This window comes from Lolium perenne, chromosome 1 (genome assembly GCF_019359855.2).
Source record: "Lolium perenne isolate Kyuss_39 chromosome 1, Kyuss_2.0, whole genome shotgun sequence".
Lineage (NCBI taxonomy): Eukaryota > Viridiplantae > Streptophyta > Magnoliopsida > Poales > Poaceae > Lolium > Lolium perenne.
Window position 1 is genome coordinate 200,383,274 of NC_067244.2, and position 19,074 is coordinate 200,402,347.

A 19,074-nucleotide genomic window follows, 5' to 3' on the forward strand; every position below is an offset into this window, starting at 1 on the left:
CAATATTCAGTCTCCATCGCATATTCCATATCTACTTAAACAACATCGAACCTTAAGTGTGTCACCCAATAAACTATGCAGAGATGATCGAGACACCTCTCCGATCAATAACCAATAGCGGGACCTGGAGATCCATAATGGCCCCCACATATTCAACGGTGACTTTGTGATCAAAATAACCATTAACAAACGATACCGATTCCCTTTATCGTGCAATACTTTACTTATCTGAGGTTCGATCATTGGTATCTCCATACCTAGTTTAACCTCACTACTGATAAGTACTCTTTACTCATACCGTGACATGACATCCCTTGTGACCTAGTCACATGCTTGCAAGCTAATTGGATGACATTCCACCGAGAGGGCCTAGAGTATATCTATCCATCATTTGGATGGACAAATCCCACTCTTGATCCATGCGCTTCAACTCATACTTTCAGAATAGCCAATGCCACCTTTATAACCACCCAATTACGAACTGGCGTTTGATGTTATCAAAGCATCCCTCCGGTGTGTATGATTAACATGATCTCATGGTCGAAGGATTATGTTACTATGTATTTGAAAGCTTGTAGAAAAACGAACATAATGACTTGATTTTATGCTATGCTTACTATGGGTGTGTTTCCATCATATTATTCTCTTAATGATATGATCTTGTTATTAATAACATCCAATGTTCATGATCAAGAAACCACGATCATCTATTAATCAGCAAGCTATTTTAACAAGAGGATTACTAGGGACTCTTTTATGTTTACAAAACACACAAGTATTAATATTTCCAGTTAATACAATTATAGCATGTCATGCAAAAAAATTATCATAAACACAAAAATATAATAATAACCACTTTATTATTGCCTCTTGGACATATCTCCAACAGTAGTAGCGCAAGCGGGAAAAAAGTTGTCCAGCTCGAAGAACATGAAAAGAAATCGATCCCCCCGCTCAAGGTGTATTCCGATCAAAACTTACGCCTGGCTGATGTAGCGTACAAGGTCTTACTATTGATCAATTGATGGGCATCGATGATATGCCCAAGCTTGATGAACTAGCATGGAAATATGTCTGCGGGAAGTCTCTGGTCAGACGTGAGTAGATCCCACTCCTACTAACACAAATGCGAAAATTGCATCAGTGGTACGAGGAAATCAGAAAGGGAGATCGCAATTATCTCATGGTGGTAGTACAAAATGATAATTACTACCATGAAGACTCCATAGCTATTGAGCTTGAAGGATTGTTTCAGTTATTCAATCTAGACACTCTCGACAAATCTTTTGCTAGTTCTTATTGTTTGTAAGTGATTTATTTCTATAACTAAGTCTCTAGCTCACCTCGTTCATTATGTAGTTATTCATACTATATTCTTTTGTACGCCATTATGCAGATGGAAGATTTTTGAATGTAGAAGAAAGGCAGTATATGACATTAGATTCATTGACCCATATGTCGTTAATTGGGCTATGATGGAAAGTTATCCCAAGGACACAGAGTCCAACTTTATAATTTTTTAGTGAAACAAAATACATGTGGGTGCATATTATTTCCTTACAACTTTAAGTGAGTGCCATTGTCTTGTACACATATTCTATATTGCTTACTCGATGTTAAGTGTAACTGATGAGTTATGCATGCATGGTTCTAGAAAAGTTTATATCATGGACCCATTAGATAAAGACCATGAGGAGTACAATAGCCTAACTTACATGATCAACAGGTAATTTCAATCATTATCGCACTATATTAGCCTCTTTTGTTCATTTCCCTGATACCAAGTAATTAATAACTTCTTTATTCATTTTCTTTTGCCGGTCAGTTGTTCCAAAAGTGTTCATCACAAAGGTGACCGTTCAATGGCCACTGGCCCTGCGTTATGAAAGTCTTGAGGTAAGTAGATAGTACTAGCTAGCTCGTCTCATCGCTTTAATTCTAGTTTCAATATATATACCATTATCATGCTTGATTATTTTTTGATTGAATTCTATTCTCGTAAAGTGCGAGTGGCAGCCACAGGGGACCAATTTATGTGCATACTACGTTTTCAAGTTCATCAACATGACGATTAAGCGGCACGTAGATTACAAAAAAAATCGACTACGTAAAAATATTCACAATTATTTTTATGATAATTTGATATACACACAACTTACATATTCATATTTGATCTTATTCTTTATAGACAGAAGGCAGGCGGGGGAACGTCCTACCAAAGGCATGCCTACAACCAATTCAAGAGGGATTGTCAGAATTTTTGCTTATGGAGGTCATATCTGAAGCCGGAGAATACTATTACCCCTATGCCTCCTTGTAATTTAATGATCTTCATGTAATAAAATAGATGCATCATTGCATACGATTGTCGAGCTCCCATGGCCAGCAATTGTATATATATGTGTGATCGTAAGAGAAAATATGTTTTATATATATTCATCAACATGTGCAGTGTGTAGTAGTCTGCATCAATGTGTGCAATATATATGTATTAGTGTAGAATATGTATAAATGAAAAGGGATTGAATGAAAATGCAAAACACAAAATACAGGGGTTAGAGCCATAAACCCTAGCACGGACTTTAGTCCCGGTTGGTGTTACCAACCGGGACTAAAGGTTCCCCAGCCCGAACATTCTGCCGCGTCTACGTTGATGGTCTTTAGTCCCGATTTGTAACCTAACCGGGACTAAAGGTGGGGGCTTTAATCCTGTTGTGGCAGTCCCGGTTGGACAACCGAAACTAAAGGCCCTCCAAAACTGGGACAATAGCTCCATTTTCTACTAGTGGGAACAGGAGCTCGAGCCTTATGTGTTGGTGGGGGGTGACTTGTTGATGCTGAACTTGAACTTGCATGCGTTGTATTGTACTCTGATGTGTTGTATCTTTATTAAATTAAAGTTGGGCCATGGGCCTTATGTTTAAAATATAGGAGCTTGAGCCTTTTTATCCTAAAAAAAGACACTCACAACTTACAAGCTAAAAATAAGTGCCTATCCACTAGTAGAAACCAGGTCTTTCATCCAACACCCACGGGAGCTTTAGTCCGGTTCGTTTGGAACCTTTACCAACCGGGACTAAAGGGATGGAGGCAGGCTACATTCGGGGTGAAAGCCTTTAGTTCCGGTTGGTAATACCAACCGAGACTAAAGGCTCTGTACATATTTTGGCTCCCCGCGCACCTCCACCTCCCTCCCCCCGTGGATCACCTTTTTAACTTTGTAAAATATAAAACAAAATGATAGAAAATTCAAAAAATAAAATATTTTGAGATTCCTGTATGTTACGCAACCTACTATTAGAGTAAATTAACAAATTTGAATTTCGATTTTTTATGCAAAAAAAGGTTTGCAAAACGTTAAAATGGATTTTCTGGTTGCATACGACGTTGGAAAAAAACGTATAATATATCAAAATGATCGTGGGAAAAATTTACATCCGAATTCACCCGGGTTTACCCGTTAGCCAATTTTTTGATTCTTAAAATTCCAAATGGATATATGAAAGAAGATTTTATTTTTTTGCTAGAAATTCAAGATTTCATATTTTTGCAAATCTTAAATTAATAATTGCATCCTGCATAAATATTAATGTTACTTAACCATAAAGGAGGTTAGCCAATTTTTATATTTTCAAATTTTTAAGTTTTAGGTTTGACAAAAAAAACATTTAAAATAATAATTATAATACAAATTTAAAAACTTAATGTTTGTTTATTTATTCAAAATTATTGTTACATCATTAATTTTGTTTATTAAAATAATTATTTGGAATTCAAACGATAAACAAGTGTGACATCGACCAACATGCTAATAGAATTGATATCTAGTATCAATAACATGCGCCCGAAGCACTTGGAAGTGGGATGGGAATGAACTCAGAAGTTAAACATGCTAGTGCTGGAGTAGTGGGAGGATGGGTGATCAAGCGGAAAGTTTGACCATGAGTAACTAATTTAACTAGAGATTAAGTGTAGTTAGAGACTAAACTTGTCAAATAACAGAAATACTAGAAATTCTGAAAAATAAAAAAAAAAGGAGAGAGTGAAAAATAATTAGAAAAATGAATGGATTTCTTTTTTTACAAAATAGTCTTTAGTCCCTGTTTGTACTAAAAACCGGGACTAAAGATCATTTGCCCCGGCGCGGGCTAGCAGCCCACGTGGCGGATCATTTAGTCCCGGCTTATTTTACCACCGAGACTAAAGGGAAGAACCTTTAATCCCGAATGACTGGTTCCGGTTTTTGCAACCGAGACTAAAAGGTCTTATCAACCAGGACTGAATCCTCTTTTTCTACTAGTGATCCTCAAGTAAGCTAATGTCAGAGACGCTACCGTGAGCATTGCGTCACAACATGTTACAGAATGGAACCCACACAAAATATAGAAAATGAAAGTGTCAATCCTCCATGGGGCTTTCCTTTGAGTCTTGCCAACACCTTGTCATAGATCATGTGAACACAGTAGCCAGCCAGCCAGCTACGCCAGCCGATTTCACGTCTGCAAGTTGTTGATAGTCCACTCAAGGCTACAGTAAGACAAAATTTTAAGTGATGTTAAAGTCGCTGCCAAAGAACACGTTGAGTCGATCGCATCATGCACATGAGATACTGCTATGCCACTAGCTAGGCTGCCAACTTTGCCATCGTTCACCAAGGGAAAAAAACAATCAAGTTGAGCATTCGTTAGCTCAGATGATTGACAAAAACGGTACGCATCTACCGTTTCAGATATCAGAGGACCATCTGTTTTCTAAAAATAGTAACAAAAAAATTATCAGAACTCTCAAGTTGAAGAAAAAGAGTAGTGTACCCGGGAGAAAAGGAGAATTGGCATTCGATTTTCCTAATGCCAAGTTGCCCATTGTGTTTAGCTTAATGAGGATATGTCAACTCCTGTCTCGAATGGGCAAGTTCATTAGCTTAACTAAATATTGTACATAATACATTGTTTTAACTAATGGTTCCATCAGTTGCATGAAATGGGCAGCATGAGTTGTGTTCTGAAAGAAACATACCATCTGATGAGATGGGTTGGTGCCATAGAAGTGTAGCTCCTCTTGTCTCTTCTGAAGTTCGTAATTAACTACTCAAGATTTGTACTCTACTTTGTTTGATTGTAGCAGTTGTAATCAAATCATGGAAAGTAGCTAAATTTTCATGCGGCTTTGTAGCAATTATCCGGTCCAATAGTAGGGCATTCCTACAACTCCAATAAATAGAATAGAATTAACTCAATTTACAAGGATTAGTAGGAGGGAAAATACACACGCAAGTCCTTTTCAAGAAAACCACACAAAATCCTGACTACGAGCAAACCCCTTCGCTATTGTTGACGAGGGAGTATCCAACCAGGTAGGACCAGGGAGCACGATGCAATCGCTTCCCCGATGGGCTCGCTCGCAACGATCCAGATCGATTTGAAGGCCCAAACTACCCATAGAAAACTTCAAGGACAAACCAATGATCCAACAATGGTAGTCGACTTAGCTTATGGGCGAGATGCTTATATAACGCTTGGCTAGAGGAAGCGAACCCTATCTCACATTTGTCTACTCTTAGCCTCCATCTCCGCCTCTAAAGACTTGTAAACACATCATCAATACAATCAAAACAGGAGTAGGTCTTTACCTCCATCGAGAGAGGCCAATTCTAGGTACATCGTGTTTGTACCAATCTCATCCAAGACATCCAATGTTGCCAACTATCTCCACCTCATCTAAGCTACCGTAATAGAATATATCTCAACAATAAATCGACAATTTGAGACCTGGTTTCCAGAATGTCATAACGGCAAGGCAAGCCTCCATTAGAACCACTCTTGCCCAACAGAAGTGAACGTTTTGCGCCAAGGGAGCTCGGCAGACTTGGACCTCTCCAAACACAACTGGGACGGTGTAAAACAACTTGAAAAATGATGAGCTCCCAATTCCTAAAGACATAACCACTAGCCAGAACAAACGAGCTTCACAACATCATAGGTCAAACTCCGACGCATGACGAGGTCTCGAAGGCAATGCCTCAACACAGGACATGACATTGAGGGTCATCATGATCGGCCGAATTGGCACAACTAGATCTTATATCAATTTTGGCCTCGAGGACCACAGTTATTATTTTTTGAGAAAATTCAAGAGATTGATGGAGGAAAACATGGGGTTGCACAACTATGACACCTTGTTGTCAACTCCAAAAAGGTTGGAGCTAGGTTTTTAATCCACCACTGCCGACCCGGTCCCGGAGCTAATAAGAAGAGTTGGCCTTTTTTGGAGTCCCACTAACTTGCCGGCCTCCCTCGTTCTCTACATCTTCGCACTACATATTACACACTACAAACCCTTCCACTGCTAAAACCTCTCACTACCAAATCAAGCCGTCGTTATGTCCAACCCATTGCCGATGTACTTCTGCTCGCTAGATCAGATCCAGCCATAGCCATCGTGCTCCTGTCGCATGTGTGTCGGCCCCAAGCTACCAACGTGCATCGTGCATGTGCAGCCCACCGTCGGGAGGTGACGTCCCCATTGTCGTTCTACGGCTCTTTGGACTTGCGACCTCCTTTGGTAGCAACGGGGGCATGGGGTTGGGAGGGGGTGTGAAGGGGAGGTAGTGGGGGCTCACCTAGGGTTGAGTCGCCATCCATGTCACCCTGAGAGAGCAACACGGGGTCCTCTACAAGTGTGCATCTCAAAATAACCCAAAACATAAGTTGTTGCCACGGTGTGATGAACCATGAACCCACGGGCGACATATTACTCTAAACAATGATGGCAAATTGGATAAGAAAATAAAAATAGCTGGAAGTTGCACGTTCCGCGCACTCCAAAATAATGGTTCTGGTGCAATTCGTATCAATGCATTATTATGGCTGTTGCAACGTGCAAGTGTGAACGCCCGGTTGGTCCCGTGAAACGACTCTGGTTAATTTACGCGCCATTAGACGCGGTAGATGATCGAAGCGCGCGTTGGCCCAGCGCCTGGTCCGTATTCGGAACGGCGTGTGGGTCAATAGCCTCACTCTCGATCAATCGAGCTCACCTTGGCATGTGCTAGCTCTTCGGTCGTCGCTACTACGTAGTACTAGCTGGCAAACTCTGCAGATTAAGATGTATCTAAGCTCGGCCGCGAGTATAAATTGGCGCCACCTTTCCCACCGAAACCTCATCGAGCAAAAATCTTAGATCGAGAAGAGTAGCTAGCTAGAGACAACAAAAAAAAGTAAACAAGGCAAGCTCAGTCCTAGCTAGAGGAGGAGGAGAGGACATGGCAGCACTCGTCACCCCAGCTGCTTCCTTGGTGTCCGAGCTGATGGTGCAGGGCCGGCAGTCCGCCGCCGTCCTCGAGGCCCTGCTCCAGGACGCGCCCCCCACGGAGCACGCCGGGATCCGGGAGCTCGCCGCGGAGATCCTCCGCTGCTGCGACCGCGCGCTCGCCGCGCTCCACCACGGCGGCGTGGCCGACGACGGTGACGGCGGGAGGAAGCGCAAGTCGGGCGCAACCGCGCAGACGAGGCGGAACAAGAAGGCGCGCGCGAGCGGCGGAGAGGCGCCGGCGGCGGCGAAGAGAGTCGAGAAGAAGAGGACGGCGGAGGACGGCTTCATCTGGCGGAAGTACGGGCAGAAGGAGATCCTCAACAGCAGGCACCCGAGGCTCTACTTCAGGTGCACCTACAGGGACGACAGCGGCTGCAAGGCGACGAGGCAGGTCCAGATGTCGGAGGACGACCCTTCCCTATACGTCATCACCTACTTCGGCCACCACACCTGCTGCGCCGACGTCGCCGCCGCCGCCGCCGCAGCCTCCGAGGAGGTCAATGACCACGGGGAGACGCTTCCGTTCGTCATCAACTTCGGCTCCTCTTCCTCCTCGGACGATTACTGCGGTGGCCAGAGCGAGACCTCACGCTCGTCTTCGCGGGACGGGTGCTTGATGGAGGGAGGAAATGGGGAGGAGGAGGAGCTCCCAGCCAAGGTGGCCAAAGTTGAGGCGGCGTCACCAGATCTGCAGCCGGCGGCGGATCCGTGCTCGTCCGGCGACGCTTCCCCTTCCTCCCTTCTATGGGACTGGGATATCTTCAACGAGGCCTCGTTCGATGACGTCAGCGATTTTTTCCCATTTTGATGGCACTGCTTTGTACTAGTAGTTTGTACCAATATGAGGGTTTACTTTCTTCTCTGTGATAGGTGGCAGATATAATTTTGTGATGGGCGTGTTTCTATATTTTTATTGCAGCTGGTGATGAACATGAGCACGAAATGTGTGTATATTTCTGTGACAGCTTCGGACACCTTATATTTTTTGTGACATTTTCGTTCACCCCCAAGCCCTTTTATTAAAAAAAAATAGAGGAGCTTATGACGGCTTCTGCGTCTCTGATGTGGCCATCTTTAAAATTCCCAGCTGCCTGATGTTTCCGAGACCTTCAAATGTTTCTGTTTTCATCATGTTTCCCATCTTCATTGATGAGGACATCCCTACTACACAACTACCTCCGTCATTGATAAATGAAGATGAACCTGCTGTGAAGCTCAAGTCCAATGAAGTTCGGATTGGACCAATTACAAGGGCTCGCGCGAAGCTACTTAAACAACAGGTGAACTTGTTTCTAAACGGTACTTTGATTGATGAGAACTTTATACTGCTTAAGTCCTATTACTTATGTATCATCAGGTATCAAGAGGAGACGAGCGTCGCACGAGGAGTAGAGGAGCAGCTGGACATGAAGACGGACGTCAAGATGGACGTGAAGCTGGACATGGAGCTGAACATGTAGATATCTCATGGTCGCGCGAGGGAGGAGCGGGAGGCATGCGCGAGAGGAGAAGACAACGTCCAGGCCGGTCCAGCACCCGGTCAGACCGGCCTCCAGACCGGCCAGTCCGGTCCCTGACCCGGTTGACCGGTCGCCAACCGGTCGCCAACCGGAAGGGACGCATCGTACCGGGCAAAAACCGGAAAGTTGCGAGGTTTCCGGTTGCCGCCCGGTTGATCGGACGCCAGACCGGCCGACCCGGTCCCTGGCCCGGTTGACCGGATTCCAGACCGGATTCGTCCGAGTCAGTCTCGACCAAATCTATTCTGGGTCGGTTATTCTTGTATCTTTTCGACCAGAACTCGTCCCGGACACCTATATAAGTGCCCAGGACGCCCCCCTAGCTGCTTTAGACCACGTTTAAGATAAACACTAGTTCTTAGTTGTTTGCTCTAGCAAAACTATTGAATCCCTACACCATATTGCTTGATATTGTGTAGATCCTGAAAAAGTCTTGTGTGATCTGCTGTTCCATTGGGAATTAGACGGTTGCAACTTACCGCTTCGTGATCGGCGGCTACGTGCGCAAGTGTGTGGAGTTGCGAATATCTTGCAGGGTTGAGAGCTATTGCATTGGCGACAGGGACCAATCGAGAGATCTCGTTGCGTCATACAAGTTATCATCCACTTCATCATCGTGTTTCCCCGCTGCCATCATCCCGTGATCATTATCACCGCTATTGCTTACTGAGAAGATCGGGCCACCCCTTATCATCTTGGTATCAGATTTCTAGTTTTCCTCAGTAAGTCATCCACAATCCACCCCATCGTTGAGTTGTGAGTGTTTCCTATCCAGAAAGAGCCATAAAAAGTTAGGGTTAGGGTTTGCCATAGCCTTAGATTGCACTAATTTCGAGTTTTAGTTGCTTTTCGTAGTTGTTTTTGCGTATCTTTATCTTTCCTCTAGTAGAATTGTTAGGGTTTGTGTTTTCTCTCTCATCTAGTTTATCATAGTGTGTCAGTTTGTTACTCCGAGTCCACATAACATACAGTGTGCTTGTTCCCAACCATAGACACAGCCTTTCGATATAAAGTGACTAGGAACTTCCCCAGAAGAGACTAGTTTTACCGCTCGACAGGCTGCTCGTTAGGTTATCGGTGCTTTGCATATTTCTGTTGGCCGTGTTATCAAGGAGGTGTGTCATATATCAAAAAAAAGAGAAAATTGAAAAGAAGCAAAAAGAGCTACATAGCTGCGTGTGTTATACAAAAGAAAAATCCAAAAAGAAACGTGACGTGCTAGTTGAATCAAGTGAAGGCCTAAGTTTACTTTACTGCACCCGTAGTTGAGCAATCTTGTGCCTGTCTCGTTGAGCTTTGCTAGCGTCTCTCTTGTGCATTGCAACTTTTCCCACATATAGTTGCATTGCCCCATTATATCGCCTTGTGTGAGTATCATTGGTTGTCTACGGTCAGCGCTAGAGCTTGTTATTGGTGCAAATAGGTAGCCTACCTACAACCCCACATATACCCTGCTTTGTCGTGTGATTTGTTCTTATACCCTTGATATTCGCTTCGCTACATCCGTGCACTAGTTGTTACTACAAGTGGTAAGCAACACTAATTTACTTTGGAACGGTAAGATCTCCTTTTCTTATCAGTTTTGAGTGAATTGTGAGAGTACCACCATATATTTTTGATTTAGTGCACTAATCTACTAACGATGTCTGCTAGTGATCATAAACTTGTTAACCAGGAAAACAAGAGTGCTGCCGATATCATCACATGGAGGGAGTATGAGGCTCTTCGTAATGAGATGCGACGTGAATTCCGCGCTCAGGACGATGTGCTTAATGGGAAGGTTGAAGAGATCTCCCAAAAGCTGGATGCTACTCATGTGACCGTCACTACAATGCAAGATCAAATGACGGGTGTACAACGCAGTCTTGCTGATTTGCGTTTGGTTGTTGAGAATTTGACCGCGCAACAACACCAAGAAGATGACGAAGATCCTGAGCTTCAAGATGACGCCCACAATGCTCGTGGTGCGCCACGTGGTAATCGTCCTCGCGGTTGGGCCCCACTTGGCCGCAATGGTCGTGGACAAGATGAGGAAGATGGTTTGGGTAAGCCCAAGTTTTCTATACCCAAGTTTGAAGGAGGAGCTGATGTTGAAGAATACCTCACTTGGGAGCTGAAGATTGAGAAGTTGTGGAGCTTACATCCACATTATACTGAAGACCGGAAGATCAAGCTTGCTTCTTCCGAATTTGATGGCTACACTTTGCGTTGGTGGGATGCTTTTGTTCGTAACCGAGATGAGGATGGTGAGCAACATATACGCACATGGCGTGCCAAGGAGGCGATGACTTCTCGCTTTGTGCCTACAAATTACTTGCGGAATATATATGATAAGCTGACTCTATTGAGACAAGGTGTGAAGACTGTGGATGAATACTACATGGAGATGGAGATGCTTATGCAGCGTGGCCGTGTCCGTGAGTCTCTCGAGATGACAATGCAGCGTTTTCTCAACGGTTTGAAGTATGATATCAAAGGCATTGTTCGTCACTACAGCTACACCAATATGAATCAATTGTTACATCATGCAAGAGAAGCTGAATCACAGTTGGTTGACGAAGCAAAGATCAAAGGTCGCACTACAGGAGCTGGGCGTTTCACACCCCGCGCGGCACCATCTTCGGCGCCGGCGCCTTCGACGCGCTCCGCACCTTTCTCTGCTCCGCCTAGTAAGTCGGTATCCAATATGTCTAACACAAAGAAGTCTGAATCTGCTGCAAGTACGAGTGGCTCTAATGTGTCTACTGCGCGTAACCGTGATATGATTTGTCATACATGTGGTGGCAAGGGTCACTTCAAGAGAGATTTGTAGGATAACGTTGCATAGAAAACAAAAAATTTCCTACCGCGAACACGCAATCCAAGCCAAGATGCAATCTAGAAGACGGTAGCAACGAGGGGGTATCGAGTCTCACCCTTGAAGAGATTCCAAAGCCTACAAGATGAGGCTCTTGTTGCTGCGGTAGACGATCACTTGCCGCTTGCAAAAGCGCGTAGAAGATCTTGATCACGATCGGTTCCGGCGCCACGAACGGGCAGCACCTCCGTACTCGGTCACACGTTCGGTTGTTGATGAAGACGACGTCCACCTCCCCGTTCCAGCGGGCAGCGGAAGTAGTAGCTCCTCTTGAATCCGACAGCACGACGGCGTGGTGTCGGTGGCGGTGTAGAAGTCCGGCGGAGCTTCGCTAAGCTACGCGGGAAATATGAAGTGGAGGAGCAAAGCTAGGGTTTGGGAGGGGGTGGCCGGCCACTCAAGGGGGGCGGCCAAGCTATGGTCTTGGGGTGGCCGGCCCCCTCCCTTGGCCCCTCATTATATAGGTGGATCCCAAGTGTTGGTGTCCAAGTCTTCGAATAAGACCCGAAACCAAAACCTTCCATAGGAGGGGGCAAACCTAGCCCAACTAGGACTCCCACCCAAAGGTGGGATTCCCACCTCCCATGTGGGGGGTGGCCGGCCCCCTATGGTGGAGTCCACTTGGGACTCCACCCCCACTAGGGCTGGCCGGCCATGTAGGTGGAGTCCCTTGTGGACTCCACCTTCCTTGGTGGTTTCTTCCGGACTTTTCTAGAACCTTCTAGAACCTTCCATAGAACCTTCCGCGACATTTTATTTCACATAAAATGACATCCTATATATGAATCTTATTCTCCGGACCATTCCGGAACTCCTCGTGATGTCCGGGATCTCATCCGGGACTCCGAACAAATATTCGAACTCCATTCCATAATTCAAGAACTACCATTTCAACATCCAACTTTAAGTGTGTCACCCTACGGTTCGAGAACTATGCGGACATGGTTGAGTACTCACTCCGACCAATAACCAATAGCGGGATCTGGAGATCCATAATGGCTCCCACATATTCAACGATGACTTTAGTGATCGAATGAACCATACACATATATTACCAATTCCCTTTGTCTCGCGATATTTTACTTGTCCGAGGTTTGATCTTCGGTATCACTCTATACCTTGTTCAACCTTGTCTCCTGACAAGTACTCTTTACTCGTACCGTGGTATGTGGTCTCTTATGAACTCATTCATATGCTTGCAAGACATTAGACGACATTCCACCGAGAGGGCCCAGAGTATATCTATCCGTCATCGGGATGGACAAATCCCAATCGTGATCCATATGCCTCAACACATACTTTCCGGATACTTAATCCCACCTTTATAAGCACCCATTTACGCAGTGGTGTTTGATGTAATCAAAGTACCTTTACGGTATAAGTGATTTACATGATCTCATGGTCATAAGGACTAGGTAACTATGTATCGAAAGCTTATAGCAAATAACTTAATGACGAGATCTTATGCTACGCTTAATTGGGTGTGTCCATTATATCATTCACACAATGACATAACCTTGTTATTAATAACATCCAATGTTCATGATTATGAAACTAATCATCTATTAATCAACAAGCTAGTTTAAGAGGCATACTAGGGACTTCTTGTTTGTCTACATATCACACATGTACTAATGTTTCGGTTAATACAATTCTAGCATGATATATAAACATTTATCATAAACATAAAGATATAAATAATAACCACTTTATTATTGCCTCTAGGGCATATCTCCTTCAGTCTCCCACTTGCACTAGAGTCAATAATCTAGATTACATTGTAATATACCTAACACCCATGACATTCTGGTGTTGGTCATGCTTTGCCCTAGGGAGAGCTTTAGTCAACGGATCTGCTACATTCAGATCAGTGTGTACTTTGCAAATCTTTACTTCTCCATCTTCGATGTACTCGCGAATCGAGTGGTAACGCAGCTTGATATGCTTCAGCCTCTTGTGTGACCTTGGCTCTTGTGCATTGGCGATGGCACCCATGTTATCACAGTAAATGATTAATGGGTCCAATGCACTAGGAACCACACCGAGCTCTACAATGAACCTCTTCATCCATACCGCTTCTGATGAAGCCTCTGAAGCCGCTATGTACTCGATTCTGTTGAAGACTTCGCCACCGTGCACCGCTTCGAGCTTGCCCAGCCATCGCAAAGCACCATTCAATATAAACACGTACCCAGATTGTGACTTAGAGTCATCAGGATCAGTGTTCCAACTTGCATCGGTGTAACCGTTTACAACGAGCTCTTGGTCACCTCCATAACAAAGAAACATATCCTTAGTTCTTTTCAAGTACTTCAGAATATTCTTGACCGCTTGTCCAGTTGTTCCATTCTGGATCACTTTGATATCTGCGAGTCAAACTAACAGCATGTGCTATATCCGGTCTAGTACATAGCATGGCATACATGATAGATCCTACTGCCGAGGCATAGGGGATGTTACACATCCTTTCTCTTTCTTCTGCCGTAGCCGGTCCTTGAGTTTTACTCAATACCTTGCCTGGTAACATAGGTAAGAACCCTTTCTTACTTTCGTCCATTCTAAACTTCTTTAGAATCTTGTCCAGATATGTACTCTGTGATAGCCCTATTAGGCGTCTTGATCTATCTCTATAAATCTTGATGCCTAATATATACGATGCTTCACCAAGGTCTTTCATTGAAAAACTATTATTCAAATAACCCTTAACACTGCTTAATAGTTCTATATCATTTCCGATCAATAATATGTCATCTACATATAATATCAGGAATGCTACAGAGCTCCCACTCACTTTCTTGTAAATACAGGCCTCTCCATGACACTGTATAAACCCGAAGTCTTTGATCACCTTATCAAAGCGTCGGTTCCAACTTCTTGATGCTTGCTTCAGTCCATAGATTGAACGCTGAAGTTTGCATACTTTGTCAGCATTTTTAGGATCGACAAAACCTTTGGGTTGTACCATATACAACTCTTCCTCAATGTCTCCATTAAGGAACGCCGTTTTGACATCCATCTGCCAAATCTCATAATCGAAAAATGCAGCTATTGCTAACAAAATCCTCACAGATTTTAGCTTCGCTACAGGTGAGAAAGTCTCATCGTAGTCAACTCCTTGAATTTGTCGGAAACCCTTTGCGACAAGTCGAGCTTTATAGACAGTAATATTACCATCAGCATCTGTTTTTCTCTTGAAGATCCATTTATTCTCGACAGCCTTTCGGCTATCAGGTAAGTCTACCAAAGTCCATACTTTGTTATCATACATGGATCCCATTTCGGATTTCATGGCTTCTTGCCATTTGTTGGAATCTGGGCTCATCATCGCTTCTTCATACGTCGCAGGGTCCTCATCATTGTTATCTACAATCATGACATTTAGACAAGGATCATACCAATCAGGAGTGGCACGTTCCCTTGTCGATCTGCGAGGTTCAGTAGTTTCCTCGTTCGAAGTTTCATGATCATTATCATTAGCTTCCTCTGTTGCCGGTGTAGGCGGTACAGTACAACTTCCGGTACTGCGCTACTCTGATCAACGAGTATAGATTCATCAATCTCATCGAGTTCTACTTTTCTTCCAGTCACTTCTTTAGTGAGAAATTCTTTCTCAAGAAAGGTTCCGTTCTTAGCAACAAAGATTTTGCCTTCGGATCTGTGATAGAAAGTGTACCCTATAGTTTCCTTAGGGTATCCTATGAAGACGCATTTCTCCGCTTTGGGTTCTAGCTTGTCCGGTTGTAACTTCTTTACATAGGCTTCGCAACCCCAAACTTTCAGGAACGACAGCTTAGGTTTCTTATTAAACCATAATTCATACGGTGTCGTTTCTACGGATTTTGATGGTGCTCTATTTAAAGTGAATGCGGCTGTCTCTAATGCATAACTCCAAAATGATAACGGCAAATCAGTAAGAGACATCATACTACGAACCATATCTAAGAGAGTTCGATTACGACGTTCGGACACACCGTTTCGTTGAGGTGTTCCCGGCGGTGTCAATTGTGAAAGTATTCCGCATTTCTTTAAATGCATGCCAAACTCATAACTCAGATATTCACCTCCACGATCAGATCGTAGAAATTTGATCTTCTTGTTACGTTGATTTTCTACTTCACTTTAAAATTCCTTAAACTTCTCGAAAGTTTCGGATTTATGTTTCATGAAATAGATATACCCATATCTACTCAGATCATCTGTGAAGGTTAGAACATAACGATAACCACCGCGCGATGCTACGCTCATTGGTCCACATACATCGGTATGTATGATTTCTAATAAGTCAGTAGCTCGCTCCATCAGACCAGAAAATGGAGTCTTTGTCATTTTTCCCATTAGACATGCTTCGCATCTATCAAGTGATTCAAAGTCAAGTGATTCAAGTAATCCATCAGTATGGAGTTTCTTCATGCGTTTCACTCCAATATGACCAAGACGACAGTGCCACATATAAGTAGAATTATCATTAAGTTTAATTCGCTTAGCATCAATGTTATGTATGTGCGTATCACTACTATCGAGATCTAACAGAAATAAGCCATTCTTTTGTGGTGCTCGACCATAAAAGATATTATTCATAAAAATAGAACAACCATTATTCTCAGACTTGAATGAATAACCGTCTTGCATTAAACAAGATCCAGATATAATGTTCATGCTCAACGCAGGTACATAATAGCAATTATTTAGGCTTAAAACTAATCCCGAAGGTAGATGTAGAGGAAGTGTGCCGACTGCGATCACATTGACCTTGGATCCATTTCCAACGCGCATCGTCACTTCATCTTTCAGCAGTTTTCGTTTATTCTTTAGTTCCTGTTTCGAGTTACAAATATGAGCAACCGAACCAGTATCAAATACCCAGGTACTAGACCGAGAACTAGTGAGATAAACATCTATAACATGTATATCAGATATACCTTCTTTCTTCTTCTTGACAAGGCCGCTCTTCAGATCAGCCAGATACTTGGAGCAATTACGCTTCCAGTGTCCCTTCTCCTTGCAGTAATAGCACTCAGCATCAGGCTTAGGGCCGTTCTTAGGTTTCATAGGAGGCGTGGCAGCTTTCTTGCCACCCTTCTTGAATTTTCCCTTAGACTTGCCCTGTTTCTTGAAACTGGTGGTCTTGTTGACCATCATCACTTGGTGCTCTTTCTTGATCTCAATCTCAGCAGCTTTTAGCATGCCAAAAAGTTCAGGTAACTCCTTTTTCATGTTACGCATATTGTAGTTCATCACAAAGTTCTTGTAACTTGGTGGCGGTGATTGAAGGACACGATTAATCCCAGTCCGTTAGGAATCACTATTCCCAAGTCGAGTTTCTTCGCATGCCCGGTCATGGCGAGCATGTGCTCACTAACGGAGCTGCCTTCTTCCATCATACAGGTGAAGAAATGTTTCGATGCTTCATAGCATTCCATCGCCGCATGAGTCTCGAATATAGCTTTCAGCTCATTCATCAACTCATGAGGATCATGGTGCTCAAAACGTTTTTGAAGATCGGATTCCAGACTGCACAGGATGGCACACTGAACTTGAGAGTACCGAGTTTTCCGAGTCGCGTAAACAGCTTTTACTTCATCGGATTCATCTTCTGCAGGAGGGTCACCTAGCGGTGCATCAAGCACAAATTGCAGATTTCCGCCAGAGAGGAAGATCCTCACATGACGGAACCAGTCGGTGAAGTTGCTACCGTTGCTCTTAAGTTTCTCTTTCTCTAGGAACTGATTAAAATTGATTGGGGACGCCATCTCTACAACATATATTTGCAATAGTTTAGACTAAGTTTATGACATATTGAGTTCAAATTTTAATTCAACATAATTAAAAACCTAAGTGAACTCCCACTCAAAACAATATCCCTCGCATTGTCTTAGTGATCACACGAACCAAATCCACCGCACCTAAACCCGATCATCACGAGAAAAGGTGTGATTTCAATGGCGAACACTCAAAGTGTTCATCATATCAACCATATGATTCATGCTCTACCTTTCGGTATCACGTGTTCCGAGACCACGTCGGTACATGCTAGGCTCGTCAAGGCCACCTTAGTATCCGCATGTGCAAAACTGTCTTGCACCCGTTGTATGTACTTATCGAATCTATCACATCCGATCATCACGAGATGCTTCGAAACGATAAGACTTGATAACGGTGCTACTAAGGATGAACACTTTATTATCTTGAGATTTTAGTGAGAGATCATCTTATAATGCTACCGTCGCGATCTAAGCAAAATAAGATGCATAAAAGGATTAACATCACATGCAGTTCATATGTGATATGATATGGCCCTTTTGTCTTTGCGCCTTTGATCTTCATCTCCAAAGCACGGACATGATCTCCATCATCTTCGGGCATGATCTCCATCATCGTCGGCGAAGCACCAAGGTCAATGGCACCGTCTTCATGATTGTCCTCCATGTAGCAACTATTACAACTACTTTGAAATACTACTCAACATGAAATTTAAAGACAACCATAAGGCTCACGCCGGTTGCCACAATACAATAATGATCATCTCATACATATTCATCATCACATTATGGCCATATCACATCACCAAACCCTGCAAAAACAAGTTAGACGCTCTCTAATTTGGTTTGCATATTTTACGTGGTTTAGGGTTTTCGATATAGATCTAATCTACCTACGAACATGAACCACAACGTTGATACTAATGTTGTCAATAGAAGAGTAAATTGAATCTTTACTATAGTAGGAGAGACAGACACCATAAAGCCTCTTATGCAATACAAGTTGCATGTCGAACGAGGAACAAGTCTCATGAACGCGGTCATGTAAAGTTAGTCCGAGCCGCTTCATCCCACTATGCCATAAAGATGCAAAGTACTCAAACTAAAGATAACAAGAGCATCAACGCCCACAAACCATTGTGTTCTACTCGTGCAACCATCTATGCATAGACCTGGCTCTGATACCACTGTAGGATAACGTTGCATAGAAAACAAAAATTTTCCTACCGCGAACACGCAATCCAAGCCAAGATGCAATCTAGAAGACGGTAGCAACGAGGGGGTATCGAGTCTCACCCTTGAAGAGATTCCAAAGCCTACAAGATGAGGCTCTTGTTGCTGCGGTAGACGATCACTTGCCGCTTGCAAAAGCGCGTAGAAGATCTTGATCACGATCGGTTCCGGCGCCACGAACGGGCAGCACCTCCGTACTCGGTCACACGTTCGGTTGTTGATGAAGACGACGTCCACCTCCCCGTTCCAGCGGGCAGCGGAAGTAGTAGCTCCTCTTGAATCCGACAGCACGACGGCGTGGTGTCGGTGGCGGTGTAGAAGTCCGGCGGAGCTTCGCTAAGCTACGCGGGAAATATGAAGTGGAGGAGCAAAGCTAGGGTTTGGGAGGGGTGGC

At 43.7% G+C, this 19,074-nt stretch overlaps 1 protein-coding gene and 1 long non-coding RNA gene across 2 annotated transcripts; one reads left to right on the forward strand and one right to left on the reverse strand.

The window, feature by feature from the left end:
- Positions 1–4,242: 4,242 nt before the first annotated feature.
- On the reverse strand, positions 4,243–5,200 carry LOC127311843 (uncharacterized). The gene is made up of 3 exons (XR_007857953.2): positions 5,017–5,200; positions 4,812–4,894; positions 4,243–4,527 (listed from the first exon to the last, which is right to left on the reverse strand). It is a non-coding gene; the product is annotated as an uncharacterized lncRNA (long non-coding RNA).
- A 1,986-nt stretch (positions 5,201–7,186) lies between these two features.
- LOC127311896 (transcription factor WRKY45-1-like) lies at positions 7,187–8,268 on the forward strand. The gene has a single exon (XM_051342406.2). It carries the CDS (start codon positions 7,262–7,264, stop codon positions 8,117–8,119), a length of 858 nt encoding a protein of 285 aa, XP_051198366.1. The 5' UTR covers positions 7,187–7,261; the 3' UTR covers positions 8,120–8,268.
- The last annotated feature ends 10,806 nt before the right edge of the window (positions 8,269–19,074 follow it).

Bases quoted from the DNA above. Each gene is read 5' to 3' on its own strand.
- LOC127311896 (XM_051342406.2), top strand. From the start codon at position 7,262: ATGGCAGCACTCGTCACCCCAGCTGCTTCCTTGGTGTCCGAGCTGATG.